This window comes from Giraffa tippelskirchi, chromosome 7 (genome assembly GCF_054371585.1).
Source record: "Giraffa tippelskirchi isolate mGirTip1 chromosome 7, T2T-mGirTip1v1.2.pri, whole genome shotgun sequence".
Classification (NCBI taxonomy): Eukaryota; Metazoa; Chordata; class Mammalia; order Artiodactyla; family Giraffidae; genus Giraffa; species Giraffa tippelskirchi.
In genome coordinates, this window is record NC_137281.1 from 641,959 (window position 1) to 668,499 (window position 26,541).

General features: G+C 44.0%; 1 protein-coding gene across 3 annotated transcripts; it reads right to left on the reverse strand.

Moving 5' to 3' along the window:
• Positions 1-2,830: 2,830 nt before the first annotated feature.
• Positions 2,831-20,655, reverse strand: LOC145514405 (uncharacterized). Of its 3 annotated transcripts, XM_081512133.1 has the most exons (5): positions 20,352-20,655; positions 16,463-16,589; positions 5,512-6,931; positions 5,019-5,259; positions 2,831-4,850 (listed from the first exon to the last, which is right to left on the reverse strand). In XM_081512133.1, the coding sequence occupies exons 1-5, from the start codon at positions 20,382-20,384 to the stop codon at positions 4,245-4,247; spliced, it is 2,427 nt and encodes an 808-aa protein (XP_081368259.1). In that variant the 5' UTR covers positions 20,385-20,655; the 3' UTR covers positions 2,831-4,244. The 3 variants fall into 3 exon arrangements, with proteins under 3 accessions (XP_081368259.1, XP_081368258.1, XP_081368260.1); XM_081512132.1 differs by having other exon boundaries at positions 2,831-6,931; XM_081512134.1 differs by lacking the exons at positions 16,463-16,589; positions 20,352-20,655 and adding an exon at positions 9,729-11,012 and having other exon boundaries at positions 2,831-6,931.
• Between the last annotated feature and the right edge of the window lie 5,886 nt (positions 20,656-26,541).

Genomic DNA, 26,541 nt, shown 5'->3' on the forward strand with positions numbered 1-26,541 from the left:
ATCACAACAAATTGTGGAAAATTCTTAAAGAGATGGGAATACTAGACTACCTTACCTGCCTCCTGAGAAATCTGTATGCAGGTCAAGCAGCAAGTTAGAACCAGACATGGAACAGACTGGTTCAAAATTGGGAAAGGAGCACATCAAGGCTGAATATTGTCACCCTGCTTATTTAATTTCCATGCAGAGTACATTATGGAAAATGCTGGGCTGGATTGAAGCACAAGCTGGGATCAAGATTGCCAGTAGAAATATCAATAACCTCAGCTATGCAGAAGACACTACCCTTATGGCAGAAAGCAAAGAGGAACTAAAGAGCTTTTTAACATAGGTGAAAGAGGAGAGTGAAAAAGCTGGCTTAAAACTCACCATTCAAAAAACAAAGATCATGGCATCAGGTCCCATCACTTCATGGCAAATAGATGGGGAAACAGTAGAAACAGTGACAGACTTTATTTTCTTGGACTGCACAAAATCACTGCAGATGGTGGCTGCAGCTGTGAAATTAAATGACGCTTAGCCAGTGGGGGCTACTCTCTAGTTGCAGTGGGAGGGGTTCTCATTATGGTGGCTTCTTGTGTTGCAGAGCACAAGCTCCAAAGCGTTCAGGCTTCAGTAGTTGTGGCCCATAGACTTACCTGTCCCTGGCATGTGTAATCTTCCCAGACCAGGGGCTGAACCCATGTCCCCTGCATTGACAGGCAGATTCCCAAACACTGGACCACCAGGGAAGTCCCCCTGAACGTTTTTTCTTTTTTTTGAGGGGGCGGCTGCGGTGGAAGGCTTTGTTGCTTCGTGCTTTCTTTAAGTTGTGGCAAGCAGGGGCTACTCTCTAGTTGTGGTGAGAGAGCTTCTCATTAGATTCTCTTGTTTTGGAGAACAGGCTTAGTTGCCCTGTGGCATATGGGGTCTTCCAGGATCAGGGAATCCACCCCATGCCACCTGCACTGTAAGACCAATTTCACCCAATCTGAAATTGGTGAATTGTTAACCACTGTACCACAAGAAGTTATTTCAGGACTTTTTAATATTTGATTTCCTTTAATTTCAAAATGATGTCTACATGTAGTTTTTAATCTTTAATCCTTGATTTCCCGGAGTTTCAAACTGATGGCTACATGTAGTTTTTTATTGCCATTTATCCTGCTTAGTACTAAAGTTACTGATTTGTGCTTTCTTGTCTGACATTAATTTCTCCCTTAATGATGTAGCTTGGGCAACCTAATCAATACCAAGATTGAGTCTCCACTTTGCTCCAAAGACTGAAACTCTTGATTCTTGCCTCAGAGGCTAAGCCTTGGTTTTTTGCCTCATTGAGGAAATCTTTGGCATTTACATCATACATGTTTGGGCACACGGTGGGGTCTGCCAGCAGATCAACAAGACTGCATCCTGCCCTCACTGTCTTGCATTGCTCAGGAACCTCCAAGGGCAAGAGGGATCTGTGACTTTGGGCAGTGCATCACCTTAGGGATGAGCTGTGGTAACTTCACCCCAAGAGAAATGGTTACTCAGCCTGAATGCTGCTGCTGCTGCTGCTGCTGCTAAGTCGCTTCAGTCATGTCCGACTCTGTGCGACCCCACAGACGGCAGTCCACCAGGCTCCCCCGTCCCTGGGATTCTCCAGGCAAGAACACTGGAGTGGGTTGCCATTTCCTTCTCCAATGTGTGAAAGTGAAAAGTGAAAGTGAAGTCGCTCAGTCGTGTCCGACTCTTAGCGACCCCATGGACTGCAGCCCACCAGGCTCCTCTGTCCATGGGATTCTCCAGGCAAGAGTACTGGAGTGGGGTGCCATTGCCTTTTCCTGAATGGTCCTACCTAAATTCCCTTGGTGGGCGCCAACACACCTAGTTTTCTCCTGGGTCCCCATTACCACCACTACCTTCCTGTCACCTCCTGCTCTGCACCATACCTGGCTCACCCCTTTCCCTCTCCTGAGGTGCCACCTCCAATCAAACATGACCAGTGGTTTGGAGAATGTGGGCCTTGGGGAAAAAGGCCACACCAGGTTCCATTGGGGAATTTCCTGGGCTCTAGTTTTCCTGAGAAGTTTCACCAGGGATGGAGAGATCCACAGTGGCCCCATCAACCAACTGGAGTCTCTGAAAAAGCACCCCAAGTGGTGGTGAACTTCATGGAGGGAAAATACCTGATACCATCAGTCAATAATTACAGAGAAAGATGAAAAGGACCTTGAAGAGAGCGTTCAGAGCATAAGAAGCCCATATCAGGAGATGGGAGACAGGGAAGTTCATGGTCTCACAGAGTCAGACACGACTGAGTGACTGAACAACATAAGGAACTGGATGCTAAGTTTAGTTTTCCACCAAACACCCAGAGGACCCAAGCAGAATTTATCAGCTCCTTCCCTGAGTACATCCCCCTTTCACAACCTAAAAATTTAAAAAACTGGCAAAAGCTACAAAGCAGGGCTAGTTTTATTGCTTCACTGAATGCCTAGACTTAAGTGATGGGAACAGGGATGATACATATTAAAAAAGGCAAATGATATGGTCAGCAATTATACGAAGATATATAGCTGGTAAACAGCACATTAAAAATGCTCAAAATCACGAATCTCTAGAGAAATGTAGTAAAACCAACTGAAAGCTCACTGAGACAGCACTACTCACTTATTAAAAGGACTGATATTAATGACTGGTATAGATGTTGAGTAACTGTAACTCCTACGATGCAGATGGAAATGCAAATGGGAAGTCATTTTAAATGAGTTTCTTGGTTTCATCGGGTGTTAAAATTCATCTACCAAAGTGACTCAGACATTGCCCTGAGTTATCAATAAAAGGAACATACATCCACATAAAGAACTGATGCAAATATTTATAGCAGCTTTATTTTCAAGAATGAAAACCTAGAAATAACCTAAACACTCAGAAAAAGATGAATGGAGAAACAGTTGTACATCCAAATATAAGACTGCTACTCATCAAAAACTAAAGAGATGAGATACCTGTATATATCATGGATGAATCTGAAACAATTATGAAACAAAGGAAAACAAAAATAGTAAGCCGTTTATGACACCAATCAGATAAATTCAAGGAAATGCACACGTTGTCTATTCTACGGGAAAGTACATCAATGGTTATTGGAGAGGTGGGAAGGGCAAGGAGAGGTAAACATACCCTTAAGAGATATGGGCATTATCAGGACTCAAGAGGTTCATACCTAGGTGAAAACTTGCTTCAGCATCAGTCCTTCCAGCAAATATTCAAGTTGATCTCCTTGCTGTGAAAAGGACTTTCAGGAGTCTTCTCTAGCACCACATTTTGAAGGCATCAATTCTTTGGCATTCTGCCTTCTTTATGGTCCAGCCCTCACAAACGTAAGTGACCACTGGGGACACCATAGCCTTGACTATACACATCTTTGTCGGCAGAGTAATGTCTCCGCTTTTCAGAACACTGTCTAGATTTGTCATTCGTTTCCCGCCAAGAAGCAATGGTCTGACTTCATGGCTGCAGTTTGGTGCATGTAAATTATACTTTGATATAGCTTTAAAGATTGGCTCAAAACAAAATAAAGCAAACCTGTATGCCCTACTCTTTTTGGAAAATAGATTCTGCAAGTGTATGCTGAACCCACCAACACACTCCTCATGTCCTCTGGGGATCAGTCTTCTGTCAGTGGTAGCGAAGATGGGGACAATAAAGTACATTTCTGCCTGAGTCAGCAGGAATGCTGCCTAGATCACAAGAGACACATCCCCCTTTCCTTTCCTGCCTCTGCAGTAAGGTCCTTGAAGTGAAAGTCACTAGAATCAGCATATAAACTGATCCTGCACAGTCAATGTCACATAAACATCAGGACGCACTTTTAGGAGAGGCACATTCCATCAAGTTGCCTGCAATTTCACTATTAAACCAGAGTTTCTGTACCAATTATGGTTTCCCCTGGAACCAATGGTCATACAATGAGATTAGCTCAAAGATTTGTGGACATCAGGAAACACGGTTCTTTTAGACTTAGAGAACACATACCTTTCAATCGTGGCTCAGTATCCTATAATCTCTAATCTGAATAAGGAATAAAGATCGCGCTGCTCTCAGAAACACTTGAAATGAGCTTCAATTCAGACCAATGGCCCCTCAATTTCCTCCAGTGTCCCTACACTCAACGAGGATATTGCACGTTCCCTGTACATTTATGCCTTCCTCTGGGGTAAGCTCTCAAATGTTCAAAGTGATTTGCTCATAAAAGATTTCCTATATTTAGTGCATTCCTAAGGTCTTTCTCCAGTGTGAGCTTTCTTATGATAGCACAGTTTTGCGGTGTTAATAAAAGATTTCCCACATTCACTGCACTTAAAAGGCCTTTCTCCGAGGTGAACTCGCTGATGATAATAAAGACTGCTGCCGTGAGTGAAAGATTTCCTACATTCAGTGCACTTATAAGGCCTTTCTCCAGTGTGAGCTCTCTGGTGTAAAATGAGATGATTTCTCTGGACAAAGGTTTTCCCACAATCATCACACTCATAAGGTCTTTCTCCAGTGTGAGCACTCTGATGATAACGGAGGCCAGATTTGCTGCTAAAGGATCTCCCACATTCACTGCAATCATAAGGCTTTTCTCCAGTGTGACTTCTCAGATGTATACAGAGCTGGTAATTAGAGGTAAAAGATTTCCCACATTTGGTGCAGTTGTAAGGCCTTTCTCCAGTATGAACTCTAAGATGAAAACGAAGTTTGGAACTAACGGTATAAGATTTCCCACATTCACTGCACTCAAAAGGCTTTTCTCCAGTGTGGACTCTCTGATGAACACGGAGGAGGTACTTAATAATAAAAGATTTTCCACATTCAATGCATTTGTAAGGCTTTTCTCCAGTGTGAGTTTTCTTATGATAGTACAAGCCGGAGTTAAAGTTAAAAGATTTTCCACATTCCCTGCATTCATAACGCCTTTCACTTCTGTGAATACTCTGGTGTTCAATAAGCCTACACTTACTATTATAAGATTTCCCACACTCACTATACACGTAAGCACTTTTCCCCATGTGAACTCTCTGGTGTTTAATTAAGGTACTCCTAAAGATAAAGGATTTCCCACATTCACTACACTCAAAAGGCCTTTCCCCTGTGTGTGATTTCTGATGACGCTTGAGGGCTGACCTAGACATGAAAGATTTCCCACATTCACTGCACTCATGAGGTCTTTCTCCAGAATCTCCAGAATGAATTCTCTGATGCTTACGGAGATAACTGACAGTAGTAAATGATTTCTTGCATTCATTGCACCTTACATAAGACCTGTCTCCAGAATGAATCCCCTGATGATAAAGAAAGTTGAATTTAGAGGTAAAAGATTTCCCACACTCACTGCACCTATATGGCCATTCACTAGAATGAATTCTCTGATGGTAACGAAGAGCAGCAGGAGTAATACAAGATTTCCCACATTCACTGCACTCACTAGGCCTTTCAGTGTGAGTGTCTTCATGATAACGGAGCATAGTGCTACTGGTAAAAGATTTTCCACACTTACCACACTTATAAGGCCTTTCTCTAGTGTGACTTCTCTGATGACGACGGAGATGGGAACTAGTGATAAAAGATTTCCCACATTCATTGCACTTATAAGGCCTTGCTCCTGGATGAGATCTCTGATGATATCTGAGGGCATGCCTAGAGGTAAAAGATTTCTCACATTCACTGCACTCATAAGGTCTTTCTCCTGTATGAGATCTATTATGACAAATGAATGAGGATCTAGACATAAAAGATTTCCCACATTCACTGCATTTGTAAGGCCTTTCTCCAGTGTGAGATCTCTGATGATATTGGAGAGCGCCGGTAGAGGTAAAAGATTTCCCACATTCATAGCATTTATAAGGCTTTTCTCCTCTGTGAGATCTCTGATGATATTGGAGACCGCTGGGAGAGGTAAAAGATTTCCCACATTCATAGCATTGATAAGGCTTTTCTCCTGTGTGAGATCTCTGATGAATATGGTGTTTGAAGTTAGAGGTGAAGCATTTCCCACATTCACTGCACTGATAAGGCCTTTCTCCTGTGTGAGATCGCTTATGACAAATGAGGGCAGAGCTACATGTAAAAGATTTCACACAGTCACTACACTTATAAGGACGTTCTCCAGAAAATACTCTCTTATTTCCAATGAACACAGAGCTGTGGTAAAAAGACTCTGCACAGTCACTGCACACAGAACTGTTCTCTCCATTGTGTGATCTCTGGGGAGAAACAAGGACTGATTTGTGGCTTAAGGATTTCCCACATTTGCTGCACTTCTCTGATCTTGAACAAGTATAAATTTTTTGATGCTGACTGACAGTTGACTTTAGCCTAAAGGATTTGCCACTTTTGATAAACAAATGAAGACTTTCCCCAGGATGAACTCTCTGGTGCATAATAAATGTTGATTTGTACCTGAATGTTTTCCCACATTCCCTGCACACAAAACATGGCCTTTCAGTGTAGACACTCCAGTCCTGAACAAGTGTATGTTCAGGGCTGAAGGCTTTCTCACAATCTCTTGAGGTATAATGACTTCTGCTTGGTGAAGTTGATCTGCACTGGGTGGCTATATTCAGCTTCTCCACAGTATGAGTGGCCTGCAGATGTCCCATGCTGGCCAGCACTTTCCCAGAAGTAAGAGGCTTCCCTGACACATGGAATCTGGGGCTCTTACAAGATAAAGCCTCATGTACACACCTTCTCAAAGGTATATAAATTTTTTTTGCACATGCCCCACACCTCAACAGTTTTTGGCTGTATTGTGTTCCCTGCTGCTCCACCAACTGGAAAATGTATCTCAAGACTGTACTACACTTCTCACAGGGATGGGTCTTCTGGGAAAATAGAGCTGCTGTGGGAGATCCAGTCCATGAGACTCCTACAGGAACAGTTTTTTCACAGGGTGTCTCCTCACCTTCTGCTCCACAGCAGCAACCTGAATGCAAAGAATACTAGTTAAGTGCACGTCGACGTCATAGGGAGGGAGCTAGTTCACCATAAATGTATAGCCATTTCATTTAAGAATGATCTTCAAAGAAATGGGATACTTTTTAAGACTAGGGAGTTAGAAATCAGTTTAAGCAGCAGCTGCTGTGCACTACTGGGTCTGAAACTGGTGGAGACTTCAACAAGAAAAGGATAAAAAATAGAGTGTGACACAAGGAAGAGAAGCAGGGTCTAGTGCTTGTTTCTCTGTACATAGCTTCCTGTAGGACCTTTTCTACTACTGACGTGAAGCTCAGTAGAAGGGTGTGATCACCACCATGAAAACACAATCACAAATTATTTGCTTTTCAAGGTCAATTTAACCATATATTCACACCTCACAGCATGATGCATGATGGGCAAAGTTCAGAGAGTAATAGAGAAAGCGTGGTAAGAGAAATACATAACATGTTAAGTCCAGAGAGGTGGAGATGACCCCTGTGCTGGAAGTCATAGCAGAAATGACAAAGTAACAGAAATGACAGGTTCGCAAAAAGTCAACTGTGGAGGAGTAAAGGTAGAAATGGGGTGTGGTAACTGGCAATAGTATCAAAGTTTTCATTGAACAAAGACAGTTTCCTGGTATATTCTTAACAATGCCCTGATGTCACAGTTTCCCCAGCTATAATTCACCAGGACCAGGCCCACTGAGCTCACTGTGTCATGGCTAGAGTCATGTTCATCCCATTATGCACAAAGGATTCTTTTCCCTAAGAAAGTCATAATTGCAATTACTGGGTACATGGAGCACTGAAGGAAAAAAAGAAAAAGGGAAAGGCCAGTACTGTTCCAGAGCAACTCAGCATTACAGCTGACCCAGGAAAGAGTACAAGTTGAGTGACATCTATAAAATAGTAGAATAGGAAATACCACCCTTCACCACCAATGAAAAATAATTAAACAGATGTCCATGAAGGAAATTAATCAGCCTTGGAAGACACAAAAGAGTCCAGTGAAGAACTGACTCTCATATTCATGTATAGATGTCAGAGTTGAGCCATAAAGAAGGCTGAGTGCTAAAGAACTGATGCTTTTGAATTGTGTTAGAGAATACTCTTGAGAATACCTTGGACTGCAAGGAGATCCAACCTAAAGGAAATCAACCCTGAATACTCACTGGAAGGACTGATGCTAAAGCTGAAGTTCTAATACTTTGGCCACCTGATGCGAATGGCCAACTCACTGGAAAAGATCCTGATGATGGGAAAAATTGAAGGCAAACGGAGAAAGGGGCAGCAGAAGATAAGATGGTTAGATAGCATCACTGGCTCAATGGACATGCATTTGAGCAAACTCTGGGAGACAGTGAAGGACAGAGGAGTCTGCAGTGCTGCAGTCCAGGAGGTTGTAAAGAGTAGGACACAACCTAACTGTTGAACACCACTACCACCACCACAGTGGAACATAATAAAAGGAAGAAGCACACAGAAAGGTCACTGGAAAGTGTCTTAAAAGAGACATCTGGAAATGACTAGGAAATGAGGGCTGGGCTGCTACTGGGCTATCTCTCTCAGCCACAAGGCAAGGGCCACTGCAGTTCCAGTGGCCTCTGCTGCAGAATGCATAGCTGCCTGCTCTACAGAGGACACTGGAACTTTTGCCACTGAGTTATCTGACACTCATGGTCAGAGTGGATGCCCTGGTGAGTATGAAGCTACTGGGCAACACCCTCAGTAGGAGCTGTTGTGCTGATCCAGAAGCAGGGCTGCCACCACCCCCCCCAAACCTGCGCTGGCATTCCAGACCCTGACTCCACCACTACACCATGTATTCCTGTGTCTCAGGCACTAGAAACAACTTTGCTATGGACATGCCAGTTAGACAGAACCACAGCCACTGTCTACACGTGCAGCCAGGCAGATTCCACGGCTGCTCCCTGCACAGCCACATATCTCAAACCAAAGCCAAGTTTGTCCAATGACCCAGACCCCAGAACCACTGTCACTCCAAAAGTGCCTGTATACAACACCCCAGCTCTGTGGATGCTCAACAGATGCACACACCTCAGACACCAGTGCCACTACAACCAATCAGGTGCCCAACAGTCGATGGGGCACCAAGAAGGATCCCCTTGGTGACAAAGTCCTCTGGGAGAAAAAGAGATCAGGAGTTCCCTATCAGCCTTCTCCACCACTTTGGACACCCTCAGCCTTGCTGATTGAGGAATCTTGATTATCTTTACTGACACTGACTTCAGATGAAGGAGCTGCACAGAGAACAACAAAGCTGGGCCTTCCACAGAGCCAGAATGGCCACAGCCCAAACTTGAACCCACCACAAACTGAGGTCTTCCCACACCAAAAACTGTAATGTGAAGCCTGGAAGAAATGACTACACCTCAAATCAGCATAAAGAAATGCAAGGCTACAGGAAACACACAAAAAATCAAAGAAACATGAAACCAATACAGAAATACCATAATTTATCAAAAACCACACCCAAGGAAATGAAGATCATCAAAGGGTCAAAGAGTTCAAAATAATTGTTTGACCACAGTTCAGTGAAGCAACAACAAAGCACAGACAATTCAATAAAGTAAGGTAAACAATACATAAACAAAACAAGTTGTTTAACAAAGAGACAAAAATGAAAAAGAACAAAACAGACTGGCCAAGGGTGCCCTGAGGGACAGTCTCTGGCTGCCACACCCAAGAGCTGCAGGGGACAGGTACACCTTCTTCCACAGTTGTCTACAGGTCTTCCCTGGTGGCTGGGTCGGTCAAGATTCTGCCTCCAAAGCGAGATACCTGGGTTCAGTCCCTGGGTTGGGAAGATCCCCTGGAGAAAGAAATGGCAACCCACTCCAGTATTCTTGCCTGGAGAATTCCATGGACAGAGGAGCTTGGTGGGCTACAGTCCATGAGGTCACAAAGAGTCGGATATGACTGAGTGACTAAAGATACCAGCACTCACTGAACTCGTGAAGGTTGGTTGAGAGGAACAGGACTGAAGAATCACTCCACACTTTCAACCAGTGATACTGGAGGTTCTGGTATGCCCACTCTCCAAAAAGGCACTCAGATGTGAAGAATCAACAGATAAATTGATAAATGAATATGTGGGAAATGCCTATCACATCATTGATGGAATTCTTAATATGATACAACAGAGAGCTAAGACATATCAAAATAAGAATTGGAACAATACAAGATCATTACATATATTTATAATCAAACAGTTTCATGCAGACACAGAACAACTATATTCTCTAAATACCAGTCGAGTGTCAACTAATAAGTAGGAAAGGCTGTTTCTACACTGACTGTCTTTATTGCACTGATCTTTTAGCAGAATTTTTCTACTTGGTCTCCAAAAGAAAACTTTCTACTGGGCTGAAATAGCACAAACAACTTAGGCTTTTACAGTCTGCTCTTACCTATTACCAGAACAGTTTATGTATTCTTACACCTTTGGACTTCTATAGGTATTAAAACTTGAATAACAAAAGTTATGAGGATCAAGATGGTATTTATATAAAGTATATGCTTTCAGTTCAATTCAGTTCACTCAGTTGTGTTTGACTCTTTGCAACCATAGACTGCAGAATGTCAGGCTTCCCTGTCCATCATGAACTTCCGGAGCCTGTTCAAATTCATGTCCATTGAGTCGGTGATGCCATCCAACTATCCCATCCTCTGTCATCCCCTTCTCTTCCTGCCTTCAATCTTTTCCAGTGAGTCAGTTCTTTGCACCAGGTGGCCAAAGTATTATAGGAGCTTCAACTTCAGCATCAGTCCTTCCAATGAATATTCAGGACTGATTTCCTTTAGGATTGACTGGTTGGATCCCCTTGCAGTCCAAGGGATTCTCAAGAGTCTTCTCCAACACCAAAGTTTAAAAGGAACCATTCCTCGGTTCTCAGCTTTCCTGATGGTCCAACTCTCACATCCGCACATGACTCCTGGAAAAACCATAGCTTTGACTAGACGCACATTTGTTGGCAAAGCAAGGTCTCTGCTTTTTAGTATGCTGTCTAGGTTGGTCATAGCTTTTCTTCCAAGGAGCAAGGGTCTTTAAATTTCATTGCTGCAGTCACCATCTGCAGTGATTTTTGAGTCCAAGAAAATATAGTCTGCCACTGTTTCTACTGTTTCCCCATCTATTGGCCGTGAAGTGATGGGATCTGATGCTATGATCTTTGTTTTTTGAATGCTAAGTTTTAAGCCAGCTTTTTCACTCTCCTCTTTCACTTTCATAAAGAGGCTCCTCAGTTCCTCTTCACTTTCTGCCATAATGGTGGTATCATCTGCATATCTGAAGTTATTGATATTTCTCCCAGCAATCTTGACTCCAGCTTGTGTTTCATCCATCCCAGCATTTTGCATGATGTACTCTGCATAGAAGTTAAATAAGCAGGGTGACAGTATATAGCCTTAATGTGTTCCTTTTCCAATTTGGAACCAGTCCATTGTTCCATGTCTGGTTTTACCTGTTGCTTCTTGACCTGCATACAGATTTCTCAGGAGGCAGGTAAGGTGGTCTGGGCTCCTATCTCTTGAAGAATTTTCCACAGTTTGTTGTGATCCACACAGCTAAAGGCTTTGGCACAGTCAATGAAGCAAAAGTAGATGTTTTTCTGGAATTCTCTAGCTTTTTCTATGATCCAACAGATGTTGGCAATTTGATCTATGGTTCCTCTGCCTTTTCTATATGCAGCTTGAACACCTGTTAGTTCACATACTGCTGAAGCCTCGCTTGGAGAATTTTGAGCATTACTTTGCTAGCGTGTGAGATGAGTGCAATTGTGCGGTAGTTTGAACATTCTTTGGCATTGCCTTTCTTTGGGATTGGTATGAAAACTGACCTTTTCCAGTCCTGTGGCCACCGTTGAGTTTCCCAGATTTGCTAGCATATCAGGTGCAGCACTTTCACAGCATCATCTTTTCGGATTTGAAATAGCTCAACTGGAATTCCATCACCTCCACTAGCTTTGTTCATAGTGATGGTTCCTAAGGCCCACTTGACTTCACATACTAGGATGTCTGGTTCTAGGTGAGTGATCACACCATCATGGTTATCTGGGTCATGAAGATCTTTCTTGTATAGTTCTTCCATATATTCTTGCCACCTTTTCTCAATATCTTCTGCTTCTGTTAGGTCCATACCATTTCTGTCCTTTACTGAGCCCATCTTTGCATGAAATATTCCCTTGGTATCTCTAATTTTCTTCAAGAGATCACTAGTCTTTCCCATTCTATTGTTTTCCTCTATTTCTTTGCAACGTATATCTCTTAGGGTCAAAACCGAAATCAGATTGATTATGTTCTTTGCAGCCAAATATGGAGAAGCTCTATACAGTCAGCAAAAACAAGACCAGGAGCAGACTGTGGCTCAGATCATGAACTGCTTATTGCCAAATTCAGACTTAAATTGAAGAAAGTAGGGGAAACCACTAGTCCATTCAAGTATGACCTAGATCAAATCCCTTATGAGTATACAGTAGAAGTGACAAATAGATTTAAGGGACTAGATCTGATAGAGTGCCTGATGAACTATGGACAGAGGTTTGTGACACTGTACAGGAGACAGGGATCAAGACCATCCCCATGGAAAAGAAATGCAAAAAAGCAAAATGGCTGTCTGAGGAGGCCTTACAGATAGCTGGGAAGAGAAGAGAAGCGAACAGCAAAGGAGAAAGGGAAAGATATTCCCACCTGAATGCAGAGTTCCAAAGAATAGCAAGGAGAGATAAGAAAGCCTTCCTCAGCGATCTCTTCAAGAAAATTAGAGATATCAAGGGAACATTTCATGCAAAGATGGGCTCGATAAAGGACAGAAATGGTATGGACCTAACAGAAGCTGCTGCTAAGTCACTTCAGTCGTGTCCGACTCTGTGCGACCCCATAGACCCCACCAGGCTCCACCGTCCCTGGGATTCTCCAGACAAGAATACTGGAGTGGGCTGCCATTTCCTTCTCCAGTGCATGAAAGGGAAAAGTGAAAGTGAAGTCACTCAGTTGTGTCCGACTCTTCAGGATTCCACGGACTGCAGCCTACCAGGCTCCTCCGGCCATGGGATTTTCCAGGCAAGAGTACTGGAGTGGGGTGCCATTGCCTTCTCCCTAACAGAAGCAGAAGATATTAAGAAGAGGTGGCAAGAATACACAGAAGAATTGCACAAAAAAGATCTTCACAACCCAGATAATCACGATGGTGTGATCACTCACCTAGAGCCAGACATCCTGGAATGTGAAGTCAAGTGGGCCTTAGAAAGCATCACTATGAACAAAGCTAGTGGAGGTGATGGAATTCCAGTTGAGCTATTTCAAATCCTCAAAGGTGATGCTGTGAAAGTGCTGCACTCGATATGCCAGCAAATTTGGAAAACTCAGCAGTGGCCACAGGACTGGAAAAAGTCAGTTTTCCTTCCAATCTCAAAGAAAGGCAATGCCAAAGAAAGCTCAAACTACCGCACAATTGCACTCATCTCACATGCTAGTAAAGTAATGCTCAAAATTCTCCAAGCCAGGCTTCAGCAATACGTGAACCGTAAACTTCCAGATGCTCAAGCTGGTTTTAGAAAAGGCAGAGGAACCAGAGATCAAATTGCCAATATCCACTGGATCATCAAAAAAGCAAGAGAGTTCCAGAAAAACATCTATTTCTGCTTTATTGACTATGACAAAGCCTTTGACTGTGTGGATCACAACAAACTGTGGAAAATTCTGAAAGAGATGGGAATACCAGACCATCTGACCTGTCTCTTGAGAAACCTGTATGCAGGTCAGGAACCAACAGTTAGAACTGGACATGGAACAACAGACTGGTTCCAAATAGGAAAAGGAGTACGTCAAGGCTGTATATTGTCACCCTGCTTATTTAACTTATATGCAGAACACATCATGAGAAACGCTGAGCTGGAAGAAACACAAGCTGGAATCAAGATTGCTGGGAGAAATATCAATAACCTCAGCTATGCAGATGACACCACCGTTATGGCAGAAAGTGAAGAAGAACTAAAGAGCCTCTTGATGAAAGTGAAAGAGGAGAGTGAAAAAGTTGGCTTAAAGCTCAACATTCAGAAAACTAAGATCATGGCATCTGGTCCCATCACTTCGGGGAAATAGATGGGGAAACAGTGGAAACAGTGTCAGACTTTATTTTTTTGGGCTCCAAAATCACTGCTGATGGTGATTGCAGCCATGAAATTAAAAGACGCTTCCTCCTTGGAAGGAAGGTTATGGCCAACCTAGATAGCATATTTAAAAGCAGAGACATTACTTAGCCAACAAAATTCCGTCTAGTCAAGGCTATGGTTTTTCCAGTGGTCATGTATGGATGTGAGACTTGGACGGTGAAGAAAGCTGAGTGCCGCAGAATTGATGCTTTTGAAGTGTGGTGTTGGAGAAGACTCTTGAGAGTCCCTTGGACTGCAAGGAGATCCAATCAATCCATTCTAAAGGAGATCAGTCCTGGGTGTTCATTGGAAGGACTGATGTTGAAGCTGAAACTCCAATATTTTGGCTACCTCATGCAAAGAGCTGACTTATTGGAAAAGACCCTAATGCTGGGAAGCATTGCAGGCAGGTGGAGAAGGGGACGACAAAGGATGAAATGGTTGGATGGCATCACTGACTCAATGGACATGGGTTTGGGTAAACTCCCCGAGTTGGTGATGGACAGGGAGGCCTGGCATGCTGCAATTCATGGGGTCGCAAAGAGTCGGACACGACTGAGCAACTGAACTGAATTGATATCACTTAGGCATCTATTTTTAACTAAGTGAAAACTAGATGGAAATACTGGAGACCCAGTTGATTTGCAGTAAAGATACTTAAAGTTTCTGTCAAAAAATTATGACTATTGGCTTAAGCTTTTATTGTCTTTTTGTGCTGTCTTTTTGTTTTGAATGTTCAAACATATAACTGGTGTATTAGAAGAAGAATATAAGTATCTGTTGAAAAAGGATAGTATCAGTAATCTGATGATTTTATCAATCTTTTTGGGGGGAGTATAGTTGTTTCACAATTTTGTGTTAATTTCTGCTGTACAACAAAGTGAATCAGCCATATGTATACATATATCCCCTCCCAGTTGAGCCTCCCTATTTCTTAACTTGTTTAACTAAAAATCAGTCACTTGGAATTCTGTTTAGATTCAAGATCCTTGGTATATTCTTATGTTATGGCTATTGAAAATCATTCCAAAGCAGCTACACTGGAATACATGTAAGAAATTCTGTGACTAGTCTGAGAAAACCGTACAATAAAACTGGAAATTTCCTGTACTTGCAAAAATTCTGAGTTGGTAAAATTACCTTCCTCTGTTGGGCATTATATTTACCTTAGTAATACAATGATGACACTATTTAAAGCAAACAAATAAGAGCTTGCCTGGTGGTCCAGTCTTTAAGAGTCCACCTGTCAAAGATCCCTGGTCCAGGAAGATTCTACATGGCCCATAGCAACTGAGCCCCTGCACCACAGCTACTGAGCCCATGCTCCTAGAATCTGTGCTCCACAAGAAAAGAAACCACTGCAATGAGAAACCTACACACCACAAGGAAGAGTAGCCCCCGTTCACTGCAACAAAGACCCGCACAGCCAAAAATAACTAAATAAAAAATGTGTTTTAAAAAAGAAAGCAAACAAACAAATGGACACAGACAGAAATTCTGCTGCTGAAGAATACAGTGAATAAAGCACAGTGAAGACAGTATCAACAGCCAAATTTTATCAAGCAAAAGTAAAAATCTAGGACTTGAAAACAGGTGTTTCAATTATCCAGAGGAGAAAACAGAGAGAAAGAGGAAATGAGGAAAGCATACACGGATTATGAAACATAAAGTAAAACATTATTTGTATTTTCAGAGTCCTGGAAAGAGAAGACAGAGAGAAAGGGGTAGCAAGCACATTTAAAGAAACAATGATTGAAAACTTTCTAACTAGAGAGAAAAGAGTAGACATCCAGATACATGAGGCTCACAGGTTCAATCAAAAACTTCATTGAAGCATATTATAATAAAATGGTCAAAAAGCAATTACAGCAAATTCCCTGGAGGTCCAGTGGTTAGGACTGGGCACTTTCATTGCTGGGGCCTGAGTTCAATCCCTGGTCAGGGGACTAATATCCCAAGGCCTTGAGGTGTGTCTGGGGGCAGGGTAGGGAGGGATTACATACTAATCATAAAAAGAATGAAATAATGCTATTTGCAGCAACATGGATTATCATACTAGAGATTATCATACTAAGTGAAGTAAGTCAGAGAAAAACAAATATATGTGATATAACTTATATGTGGAATCTAAAAAATAGTATGAGTGAACTTACTCGCCCTATGAGAGTTCAGTATAGCAGGGATTGGGGTTGGAGTGAAAAGAAGGCAGTGCCAACACCCCAGCCTTCTACCTACCACAACTATACAGCAAACTGGGGAAACCAGCAGTGCCCATAGCCTGTGAGGACAGAGCACCTCCTTCAGAAAGTGGGGTGAGGCAGGGTACAGAGCCCAGCCCAGGTCACTGGGGGGGCTGAGTCTTACCCAGTGAGGATACAAGTGTGTAGTTCTCCAGCATCACATCCAGATACAGGCGTCTCTGAGTCTCATCAAGGAGCCTCCATTCTCTCTGAGAGAACTGCACAGCAACATCCGGAAAGGTCACACCACCCTGTCATGAAGGGGACAGATGAAAGCTTGAACATTACCCCTCTAAGAACCCACAATCCGTCTCCTCACACATCCATTCCAGACATTCTCCACCAGAGCTGCCAACCTGAGAGAAGATGCCAGGCCCTGGTGCCACAGATGCCGCTGTCTCCTCACAGCCCATTCACCAATGTGTTCCCTCAGCAGTCACTGGGTGGAGGGGAGGTGGGGCACACAGATGCCAACTAAACTCTGGGGTGGCCTGCAATGTCCCATCCTTCCAGCCAAGCAACTCCCCTGGAGACTCTCAAACTGTGGGAACCCAGACACAGACAAAGACAAGCTCATGTTCCACCTGTAACCTCAACACTAGGGCCCGGCAGTGGGGGCATCAGCTCACACTTTCTCTCCATGTGCACATCATTCTGTAGGTGGCACTTCTCTCACAATTTCAGACCTTACAGTTGCACTTCCACAGCACTGCCATCTCCCTGCACCACACCACAGAATTCTTCCTGAACATATGTGTACATCTGGCGCTTGGCATCCAGCAAATGCTTGAGAAATTAAAAGAAAATTCACTACAACCTCACTCCTCTGACGAATTTAATGCCAAACTAAGCCACAAATACTACTTAGAAAATCTCGCCATCTGCCACCAGTCCTTCCTTCTATATTTGCCACCCTAAAACCAAACGTGAATTTCACATCCCCACAACTCTCTTCAACTTCTTTACTGCTAGCTTTGCCCTTTCAACCACCACAACACTCATCTCTCCACTCAATCTTTGTAAAAAACCCAGCCCTAAAAATCTCCCCACCAGACATCAGTTCAGTTCAGTTCAGTCACTCAGTCTTGTCCAGCTCTTTGCGACCTCATGGACTACAGTACGCCAGGCTTTCCTGTCCATCACCAACTCCTGGAATGGACTCAAACTCATGTCCTTTGAGTCGGTGATGCCATCCAACCATCTCATCCTCTGCTGTCCCCTTCTCCTCCCACCTTCAATCTTTCCCTGCATCAGGGTCTTTTCCAGTCAGTCAGTTCTTTGCATCAGGTGGCCAAAGTATTGGAGTTTCAGTATCAGTCCTTCCAATGAATAGTCAGGACTGATTTCCTTTAGGATTGACTGGTTTGACTGGTCCCTTGGACTGGTCCTTGCAGTCCAAGGGACTCTCAAGAGTCTTCTCCAACACCACAGTTCAAAAGCATCAGTTCTTAAGTGCTCAGCCTTTCTTTAGAGTCCAACTCTCACATCCATACATGACCACTGGAAAAACCAAAGCCTTGACTAGATGGACCTTTGTTGGCAAAGTAATGTATCTGCTTTCTAATATGCTGTCTAGGTTTGTCAAAGCTTTTCTTCCAAGGAGCAAGCGTCTTTTAATTTCATGGCTACAGTCACCATCTGCAGTGATTTTGGAGTCCAAGAAAATAAAGTCTGTCACTGTTTCCATTGTTGCCCCATCTATTTGCCATGAAGTGATGGGACCAGATGTCACGATCTTAGTTTTCTGAATGTTGAGTTTTAAGCCAGACACAGTGACTCACAAATGACATCTGCCCCAGACCTTATCCACTAGCAAGACTAAAACATTCCCAGACCCCATCAAAATTCATCACAAAATCCTGACGAATCCATATAGTACTAAATAAGCAGCAGCCCCAGCCTCACTGCCTTCTTGTCTCAATTACTCCTGGGTCTCCTCAGCCATCTCTCAGACTCCACTCATCCCACTGAAGCCTTGGCTGCCTGCCAGGTTGACCTCTCTTACACGGTTCCCACTGCCACTTCTCTTCCTCACTTGGGTTTGCCATGTCCACAAACATATTCACGCCCTGAGCAAAAGAACCACTGCTCAGCACACACCGGTCTTTCTGACCTACTAATATCATGCCCACTATAACCTGCCTTCCCCTCCTAAATGTGACCCACAGCTCCACGCTGCGCCACACAACGGTCATCACGTTTGAAACTTTCCACTCCTGAACACCTTCCCAACTTTCCAGACCTGCCTAGTCAACTGCCCACTCCTTGCCTACACTTTAATCTTCTCTGAAACATCTCACTCTAAACAGCGAAAACAAACATAATATTTCCAAGGAATATTAACCTGCTGCTAAGGTCCCCATCCAGTTGAGGGGCCTTCTATCCCTTCATCTACTAGGGCCAAAACCCCAAGGTCATCCCTCGCTACTTCCTTTCTGTCACCAACCAGACCCACAATTTGGCTTGGCCTGTCTCCAAAAATGGATCCAGAATTCCTCAGACATCGAGGGCAGTCCCTCTGGTCCATGAATACTCAACTAGGCTACCGCAATTAATCATTCCATGCCGCCTGCTGCCCCTCCCCCCGTTTACTTCTATAGTCTGTTCTCTTCTCTGCAACTAGTTGGAGCTTCTTTTGATTTGGGTAAGACTACCTCCCTACCTGTGATTCAAACCTCTCATTACTTGTATAAACAAATCGTCAACTTCTCAGACAGCAACACCGCAGGCCTGACTCTGGCCCCGCTGCATCTGGCTTCTAAAGGAAAACAGGTTGTACTGCGGTTTTGGCTAGTCCGACCTACAAGCCTCGCATTTCGGGGTCCCTCCGTCTGTCACCCTCTCCCACTCTCCACCACACGGTCAGAAACGGCCTGACGACCGCCTCACCATCCTGAATCCCGGGGCCTGGGCTGCGGGCAAGTGAGCATGGGCCCCGAACTTGCGGCTTTAAGTGTCTGGTGCGGTGTGGGCTTCCCAGGTGGGGATAGTGGTAAAGAAACCGCCTGCTCAGGGCTGGTGCACTGGGATGACCTGAGGGATGGGATGGGGAGGGAGGTGGGAGGAGGGGTTCAGGATGGGGAACACATGTACATCCATGGCTGATTCATGTGAACGAATGGCAAAAACCACTACAATATTGTAAAGTAATTAGCTTCCAATTAAAATAAATAAATAAATTTAAAAAAATATAGCCTCTTGCTTTCCTTCCTTAGACCAACAGCATGGAGTAAGAGGCAGACTGCTTGAGATTAAATTCTAGGGTACTGTACAACAGCTATGAGTCTGTACAATGTGCTTAATACCTCCGTGCTAAAGTTTCCTCCTCTATAAAACAGTTATCGCCCACTTCACATGATTACTATTAAGATTAAATAACATATATTGAGGTTTAAAAGAGTTCTTGGTAAACACTGTGGTTTACTGTTATTTTTGTGACCATTATTTCTACCATTGCTATTTACATATTCTAGTCCCTCTGCTCAGGATGTATTTTCTTTCTTCCTTCACTTGGCAAAACACCTCTCATTTTTCAAAACCTGACTCAAAAAAACTGTCCTGAACTTTTAAAACAATGTCCTTTTTCAGTGCTATCGTAACAATCTTTATATCTATAGTTATTAACAAAATTATACTGAAATTATCTATTTGAACGTCATACGCCTGTACACACTTGCCTCCTTCCTCCCTACTAAGTTCCTGAAGAACAAGTGTCCCTTCTCCATTGTTCCCTAGAACTGACGCACAACTTATGTATCTGGGATTCACCCGCCCCCCCCAAAAAAAGAATCCTCCTGCCAATGCAAGGGACACAGGAGACGCGGGCTCGATCCCTGGGTTGGGTCCCAGGAGTAGGGCATGACTACCTACTCCAGTATTCCTGCTTGGAAAATCCCATGGACAGAGGACATGGAGGGCTACGGTCCATATGGTGCAGAGTCAGACACGACTGAAGCGACTTAGCACGCAGGCACGGGGCGAGGGCGGTGAGGGCCCGGAGGACGAGCGTTTACCTGAAGGGGGTCCCGCAGCGCCGCCGCAGCCATCGGACTCTGCCTTGAGAGGGACGGGAGAGTCGGTCCTTATCCCGGGTCTGGCGCTGTGCAGAGGGGACAGAGCCTCCTGTAGGACCCTGCCGTCCCCGACCAGCGAGCCAACAGGAGAGACGCCAAAAAAAAGGGATGACCAGGCTGGATAGGCGGGTGTCCCGGTCTCCCCTCACCATTTCCTGAGGACAACCATACCCGACGGACCACACCGGTTTCCCGGCAGCGTACCCTGCTCCAACGGATCCTCTAAGCAAATTGAGCGCCAGGCGAGGAGACCGGAAATCCCTCCCCTGACGCATGCTTACTGGGGAAAAGTCCTCATCCTCATCCCTCACTGGTTCAACGCTGGTGTCGCTCTGCCTAGGCTCTTCCTGGTAGTGTGGTTCCGGGTGCTCTGGAGACCCCAGGAAAGGGTGTTTGCCATCCTTAATTTCCAGAGCGTTGGCTGTAAGCTACCCGGAAGAATGCGGGGAAATGGTTCTCCTCCCCAGAGGGAGGAGCTTTACTCTTTAAAGACGTGAAGAGACATTAATTTAGACTCCTGCCAAGCTCATCCTGCTCTCAGAAGACAAGTCTATTAGACTTTTCCAAATTCCTTACTGTGAGCAGGCAACGTTGCCCCGGTTCCTGATCCCATTCCAGTTCTAAAAGAATCAAAGCCACAGCCACAGCTGCTGTTCCCCAAAGGTGTTGCCTGAGGGGAAATCGTGATGCAGACAGGCAGGAAGCATTCTGTGCCTGGGACAATGACCCTTAATAGTTAAGATGCATATCTAAAGACTAATGTTAAGACGCCCAGATTCTTGCATCCTCTCATACACAGAAGAAAAGCACTAAAATCATTAACTTGAATTGTCTCTCCTTTGTGATTATCAGTGATCCTTTAATGGTCAACTACCTGTTTTTTCCAGAAAAAAAAAAAACAAACCCAAAGAAACACCTTCTCTATATTCCAGCTCCTCCCTTACCTCTATGGAGCAGTTCCTCAGAGCTGTGTGAGAGATTGTTACTAGAGTTAAAATTCTAAGTAACATCCCTGAATAGAACAACATGGAACTTTTAGGTTGTGCCCTCCGCTTCAATCCACAACCAAGATATGTGCGACATCATTCAGTAGAGCCCTTCAGGCATAAATGAGTCTGTGGGTCGCTAGGAAATTGGTTATTGCTCTCAAATGTTTGTGGCCTGAAGCATTAGAGTCACTTTTGTGAGTTTCAGTGTGAACCGCTAGGAACAATAGAAAAGATCCCTTTCAGGTCCTGACTGGCAAGGAAAAAAAAAATCAACTGGGTAAATTTTTAAAAGTTTAATTGTCTTTATTGATTGGTTCACGAATTAAGCATCAACCCTTCTAGAGAGCGGGGGGGGGGGGGTTCTGAAGGGCTACAGAGAGGAAAACGTTTTTTAAAGTAGGAAAAGGAAGTCATTAATAAATAGGATGATTGCAGGCTTAGATAACCTACCTATGGAGAATGGAAGGGGTCTAGGTGCCAGATGACTGCATCTTCCTTTGAGCGGGATGGAGAGGGCCCCATGTGACCTATTACCTCATTGGTAATGTTATAGCCACGCGTTCCGGGAAACAAGCTCACTCAGAAGGACGATGCAGATAGTGAAGTGCAGTTTATTACACCAGTGGGCCCAAGGCAGAGTCTCCTTTTAGCCAAGGACCTCGACCAGCATTTGTGAAAATCTTTTATACCCCATGTGTACGTGTCTGAACCCACCACCCAATTTCCTTGTGACTTACATAAACAAAGGAAAGGTAAATACAATCACAATAACCCCATCATTCATGCGTTATGTGTTCAAACAGTCAATAATCAATAAGCCTGAGGTTACATTTCAGTCAATAAGCCCGAGGTTACATTCCAAACAGTCAATAATCAATAAGCCCGAGGTTACAGAAAAAAAATTATGACCTGTCCGGAGGTAGGGGGATCAGTGTATGTTTTCTCTTGTTACTGCTGCTAAGTCACTTCAGTCGTGTCTGACTCTGTGTGACCCTATAGACGGCAGCCCACCAGGCTCCGCCGTCCCTGGGATTCTCCAGGCAAGAATACTGGAGTGGGTTGCCGTTTCCTTCTCCAGTGCATGAAAGGGAAAAGTGAAAGTGAAGTCGCTCAGTCGTCCAACTCTTAGCGACCCCATGGACTGTAGCCTACCAGGCTCCTCCATCCATGGGATTTTCCAGGCAAGAGTACTGGAGTGGGGTGCCATTGCCTTCTCTCTTAGGCGATGAGTAACCTGGATACAATCTTCAAGATTCTCCTGTCCGGAGGGGGTCTTATCCTTCTATTGTCGTTTCCACAGGCACTAAGCACAGAGTTCAGAGTCCATTAGAGAGGTGGCCAAGCATGATCAGCACGAACAGGCCTAAGATGGAGTCCAGGCCCTATGAATTCCTTCTTCAATATCCCCAGATACATGCAGTTCCTCTGAGCAATCAAACAAAAGCAACTTGACTGAAGTTGTTTTGGGCACTACACAGAAGCTTTGATTTTCAGTTGGAGTGCACGGGCAAAAGGGAGCATCTGAACCCTGAAATAAAAGGGTTTCTGAACCCCTGGATCTCATCTTCTAGGTAGTGATCATTAGTTCTGCAAGCCTTTGTGTAACATTTTTTATGTGGAGTTGAGATTATCTCAGAAAAACTGTTGCAAAATGTGCACTTCAGAAAGCAGTTAATAATGTTTATGTAGTTCTTTAAAGATAGTAGCAGGGCTTCCCTAAAGCTCAGTGGTAAAAAGAACCCGCCTGCCACCTCAAGAGACTTGGGTTTGATCCTGGGCTCAGGAAAACACCCTGGAGAAAGAAATGGCAACCCACTCCAGTATTCTTGCCTGGGAAATCCCATGAACAGAGGATCCTGATGACAGTCCACCGGGTCACAAAAGAGTCAGACACGACTTAGTAAACAACAACAAACATAGTAGCAGAAATAGCTCTACGGATACATCAGTAAAGGCTGAAAAAACTTAAGACCTCAAGGTTTGGAGGAGGCTCTGTGGAGTTAGGAAATACAGAATCAAGCCGAGCATGTGATTGTCTTAAACTTTGGTCATTGTGTGAATTTTGTCTCCAAAACATGATTCTTCTTCATCCCTGAAAACGTGGAGCAACACTACTTTGCAGTGAGAGTTAAAGAGGACATTAAGGGTAGTTGGAATAGTAAAAATAAGAGGGAAACTGAGGAATCATGTGTCGTAGTCCGGGCACGGGTTGGAAAAGAATTTCCAGACATGAGACAGGATGCTGCTGCTGCTGCTAAGTCGCTTCAGTCATGTCCGACTCTGTGCGACCCCATAGACGGCAGCCCACCAGGCTCCCCCGTCCCTGGGATTCTCTAGGCAAGAACACTGGAGTGGGTTGCCATTTCCTTCTCCAATGCATGAGAGTGAAAAGTGAAAGTGAAGTCGCTCAGTCGTGTCCGACTCTTAGCGACCCCATGGACTGCAGCCTGCCAGGATCCTCCATCCATGGGATTTTCCAGGCAAGAGTACTGGAGTGGGGTGCCATTGCCTTCTCCGGAGACAAGATGAGAGGGAAATAAAGTTTATTAGAGTGGGAGACACTGTTAGAATAGTGGGCCAGCTCATCAGAGAACCGATGTTGAACATCGTTAGTCCAATTTTATACCCAGGGCACGAGGAGTGGGATAAGGGTCTGTGGATCATTTGCTGATTGGATGAGGCACCTATACTGAGTTGGCGGCGGGAGTGGGGGGCAGGAATAAGGCAAATATCTTCTCCCTATGGCGTATGAGGGGAAACATGTTATACTGTTCCATTAATAGTTACAACACGGGGGAGGGAAGGACAATAAGGGTCTGGTTTTTCCATTCCTGCATTCCAAGACCCTCCTTGGTTATCTGCTCTTTCGTCCTTGGGTGACCACATCATGTTTATTCACTGCTCTAACAAATGATCGTTGAGCACACACTTGATTTTCAGGAACTTTTTCTAGGTGCGTGGGAGAAATTCAGGCACAGGAGAAACAAAGAGCCCTGCTTTGGTGCAGCTTCTATTATGTATAAAGAAAACAACAAGAAACATAAAATAAAAGATACTAAATTACATAGTACGGTAGAATATGGCAGGTGCAATGGAAACAGAGGTGGTTTTGCTGAGCAGAGGGATGGGATGTAATAGCATAGAGAACAGTAAAGTCCTCCTTAATAAGAGCACCACTGAGCAAGGATAAGCCCTGTGGGTTTTTATGTCATTGTTGTCTGTTAAAAGATAAGTGTTGTACATTAAGATTTTGAAGAGATCATTTGAGCAAATATCAATTTAGACTGGGCAGCCCCGAGCCTAACTAATGGAAAGGATTTTGGAGAGCAGGAAGGGAAGCAAAGTAAGGAAATAATTCCATTGGTTGTAGCTTAAAGAACAGTCTTATTTGGGAAAGTCTAAGGGGGTGTTTGTGATTGGTTGTTCTTAAGTTTCTATTTCTCTCCTTGGAGGCATTTGCAAGAATTTACTCTGGCTCAGGTTTTGTTTTGCTTACAAGGCTGTTAAAGCATTGGAACCAACTCCCTCTGATGGCTTTCTTGTTTAATTACACTTCCAAGCAAAAGAAGCAGGTGGCTACATAGCTTCAGTGTGTGGGGCTCACGCAGCGGTCCTCGGCAGTAGAGGTCTGGTCCTTTTTTTTTTTTTTTTAGGTCTGCTCCTTTTAGCCTTGAGCCTGCTTGGATCACTGCAGAGACTCTGGGGGTGGAGGAGGGGATGTTCATTAGAAACCTTAACTCTGCTGCTCTCTGAGTCTGCAGATCAAAAGCCCCATGGTCTGGGGCTTGGAGGGAGGCAGCCTGGCCTTCCTTGAACAACTTCTCACAGTTTCCTCTCTACACTGATCCTGTACATCAGGATCACCTAAGGACCCATTAGAAAAGCTAATTCTCAGTCCAAAACTCAAACATCTTGGGAGCAAGGTCCATGTATCGGTGTTTTAAGAAGACTTCAGGTGATACAGATGCATATGTTAAAAAAGAACAGGCCCAAAATAGAGTCATTTACTCCTTATGAAAGTGCTGCACTCAATATGTCAGCAAATTTGGAAAACTCAGCAGTGGCCACAGGACTGGAAAAAGTCAATTTTCATTCCAATCCCAAAGAAAGGCAATGCCAAAGAATGTTCAAACTACCTCACAACTGCACTCATCTCACACACTAGTAAAGTAATGCTTAAAATTCTCCAAGCCAAGCTTCAGCAATACATGAACCGTGAACTTCCAGATGCTCAAGCTGGTTTTAGAAAAGGCAGAGGAACCAGAGATCAAATTGCTAATATCCGCTGGATCATCGAAAAAGCAAGAGAGTTCCAGAAAAACATCTATTTCTGCTTCATTAACTATGCCAAAGCCTTTGACTGTGTGGATCACAACAAACTGTGGAAAATTCTGAAAGAGATGGGAATATCAGACCACCTGACCTGCCTCTTGACAAACCTGTATGCAGATCAGGAAGCAACAGTTAGAACTGGACATGAAACAACAGACTGATTCCAAATAGGAAAAGGAGTATGTCAAGGCTGTATATTGTCACCCTGCTTATTTAACTTATATGCAGAGTACATCATGAGAAACACTGGGCTGGAAGAAACACAAGCTGGAATCAAGATTACCGGGAGAAATATCAATAACCTCAGATATGCGGGTGACACCACCTTTATGGCAGAAAGTGAAGAAGAACGAAAGAGCCTCTTGATGAAAGTGAAAGAGGAGAGTGAAAAAGTTGGCTTAAAGCTCAACGTTCAGAAAACTAAGATCATGGCATCTGGTCCCATCACTTCATGGCAAATAGATGGGGAAACCGTGGAAACAGTGTCAGACTTTATTTTTCTGGGCTCCAAAATCACTGCTGATGGTGATTGCAGCCGTGAAATTAAAAGATGCTTACTCCTTGAAAGGAAAGTTATGACCAACCTAGACAGCATATTGAAAAGCAGAGACATTACTTTGCCAACAAAGGTCCGCCTAGTCAAGGCTATGGTTTTTCCAGTGGTCATGTATGGATGTGAGAGTTGGACTATAAAGAAAGCTGAGCACTTAAGAACTGATGCTTTTGAACTGTGGTGTTGGAGAAGACTCTTGAGAGTCCCTTGGACTGCAAGGAGATCCAATCAGTCCATCCTAAAGGAGATCAGTCCT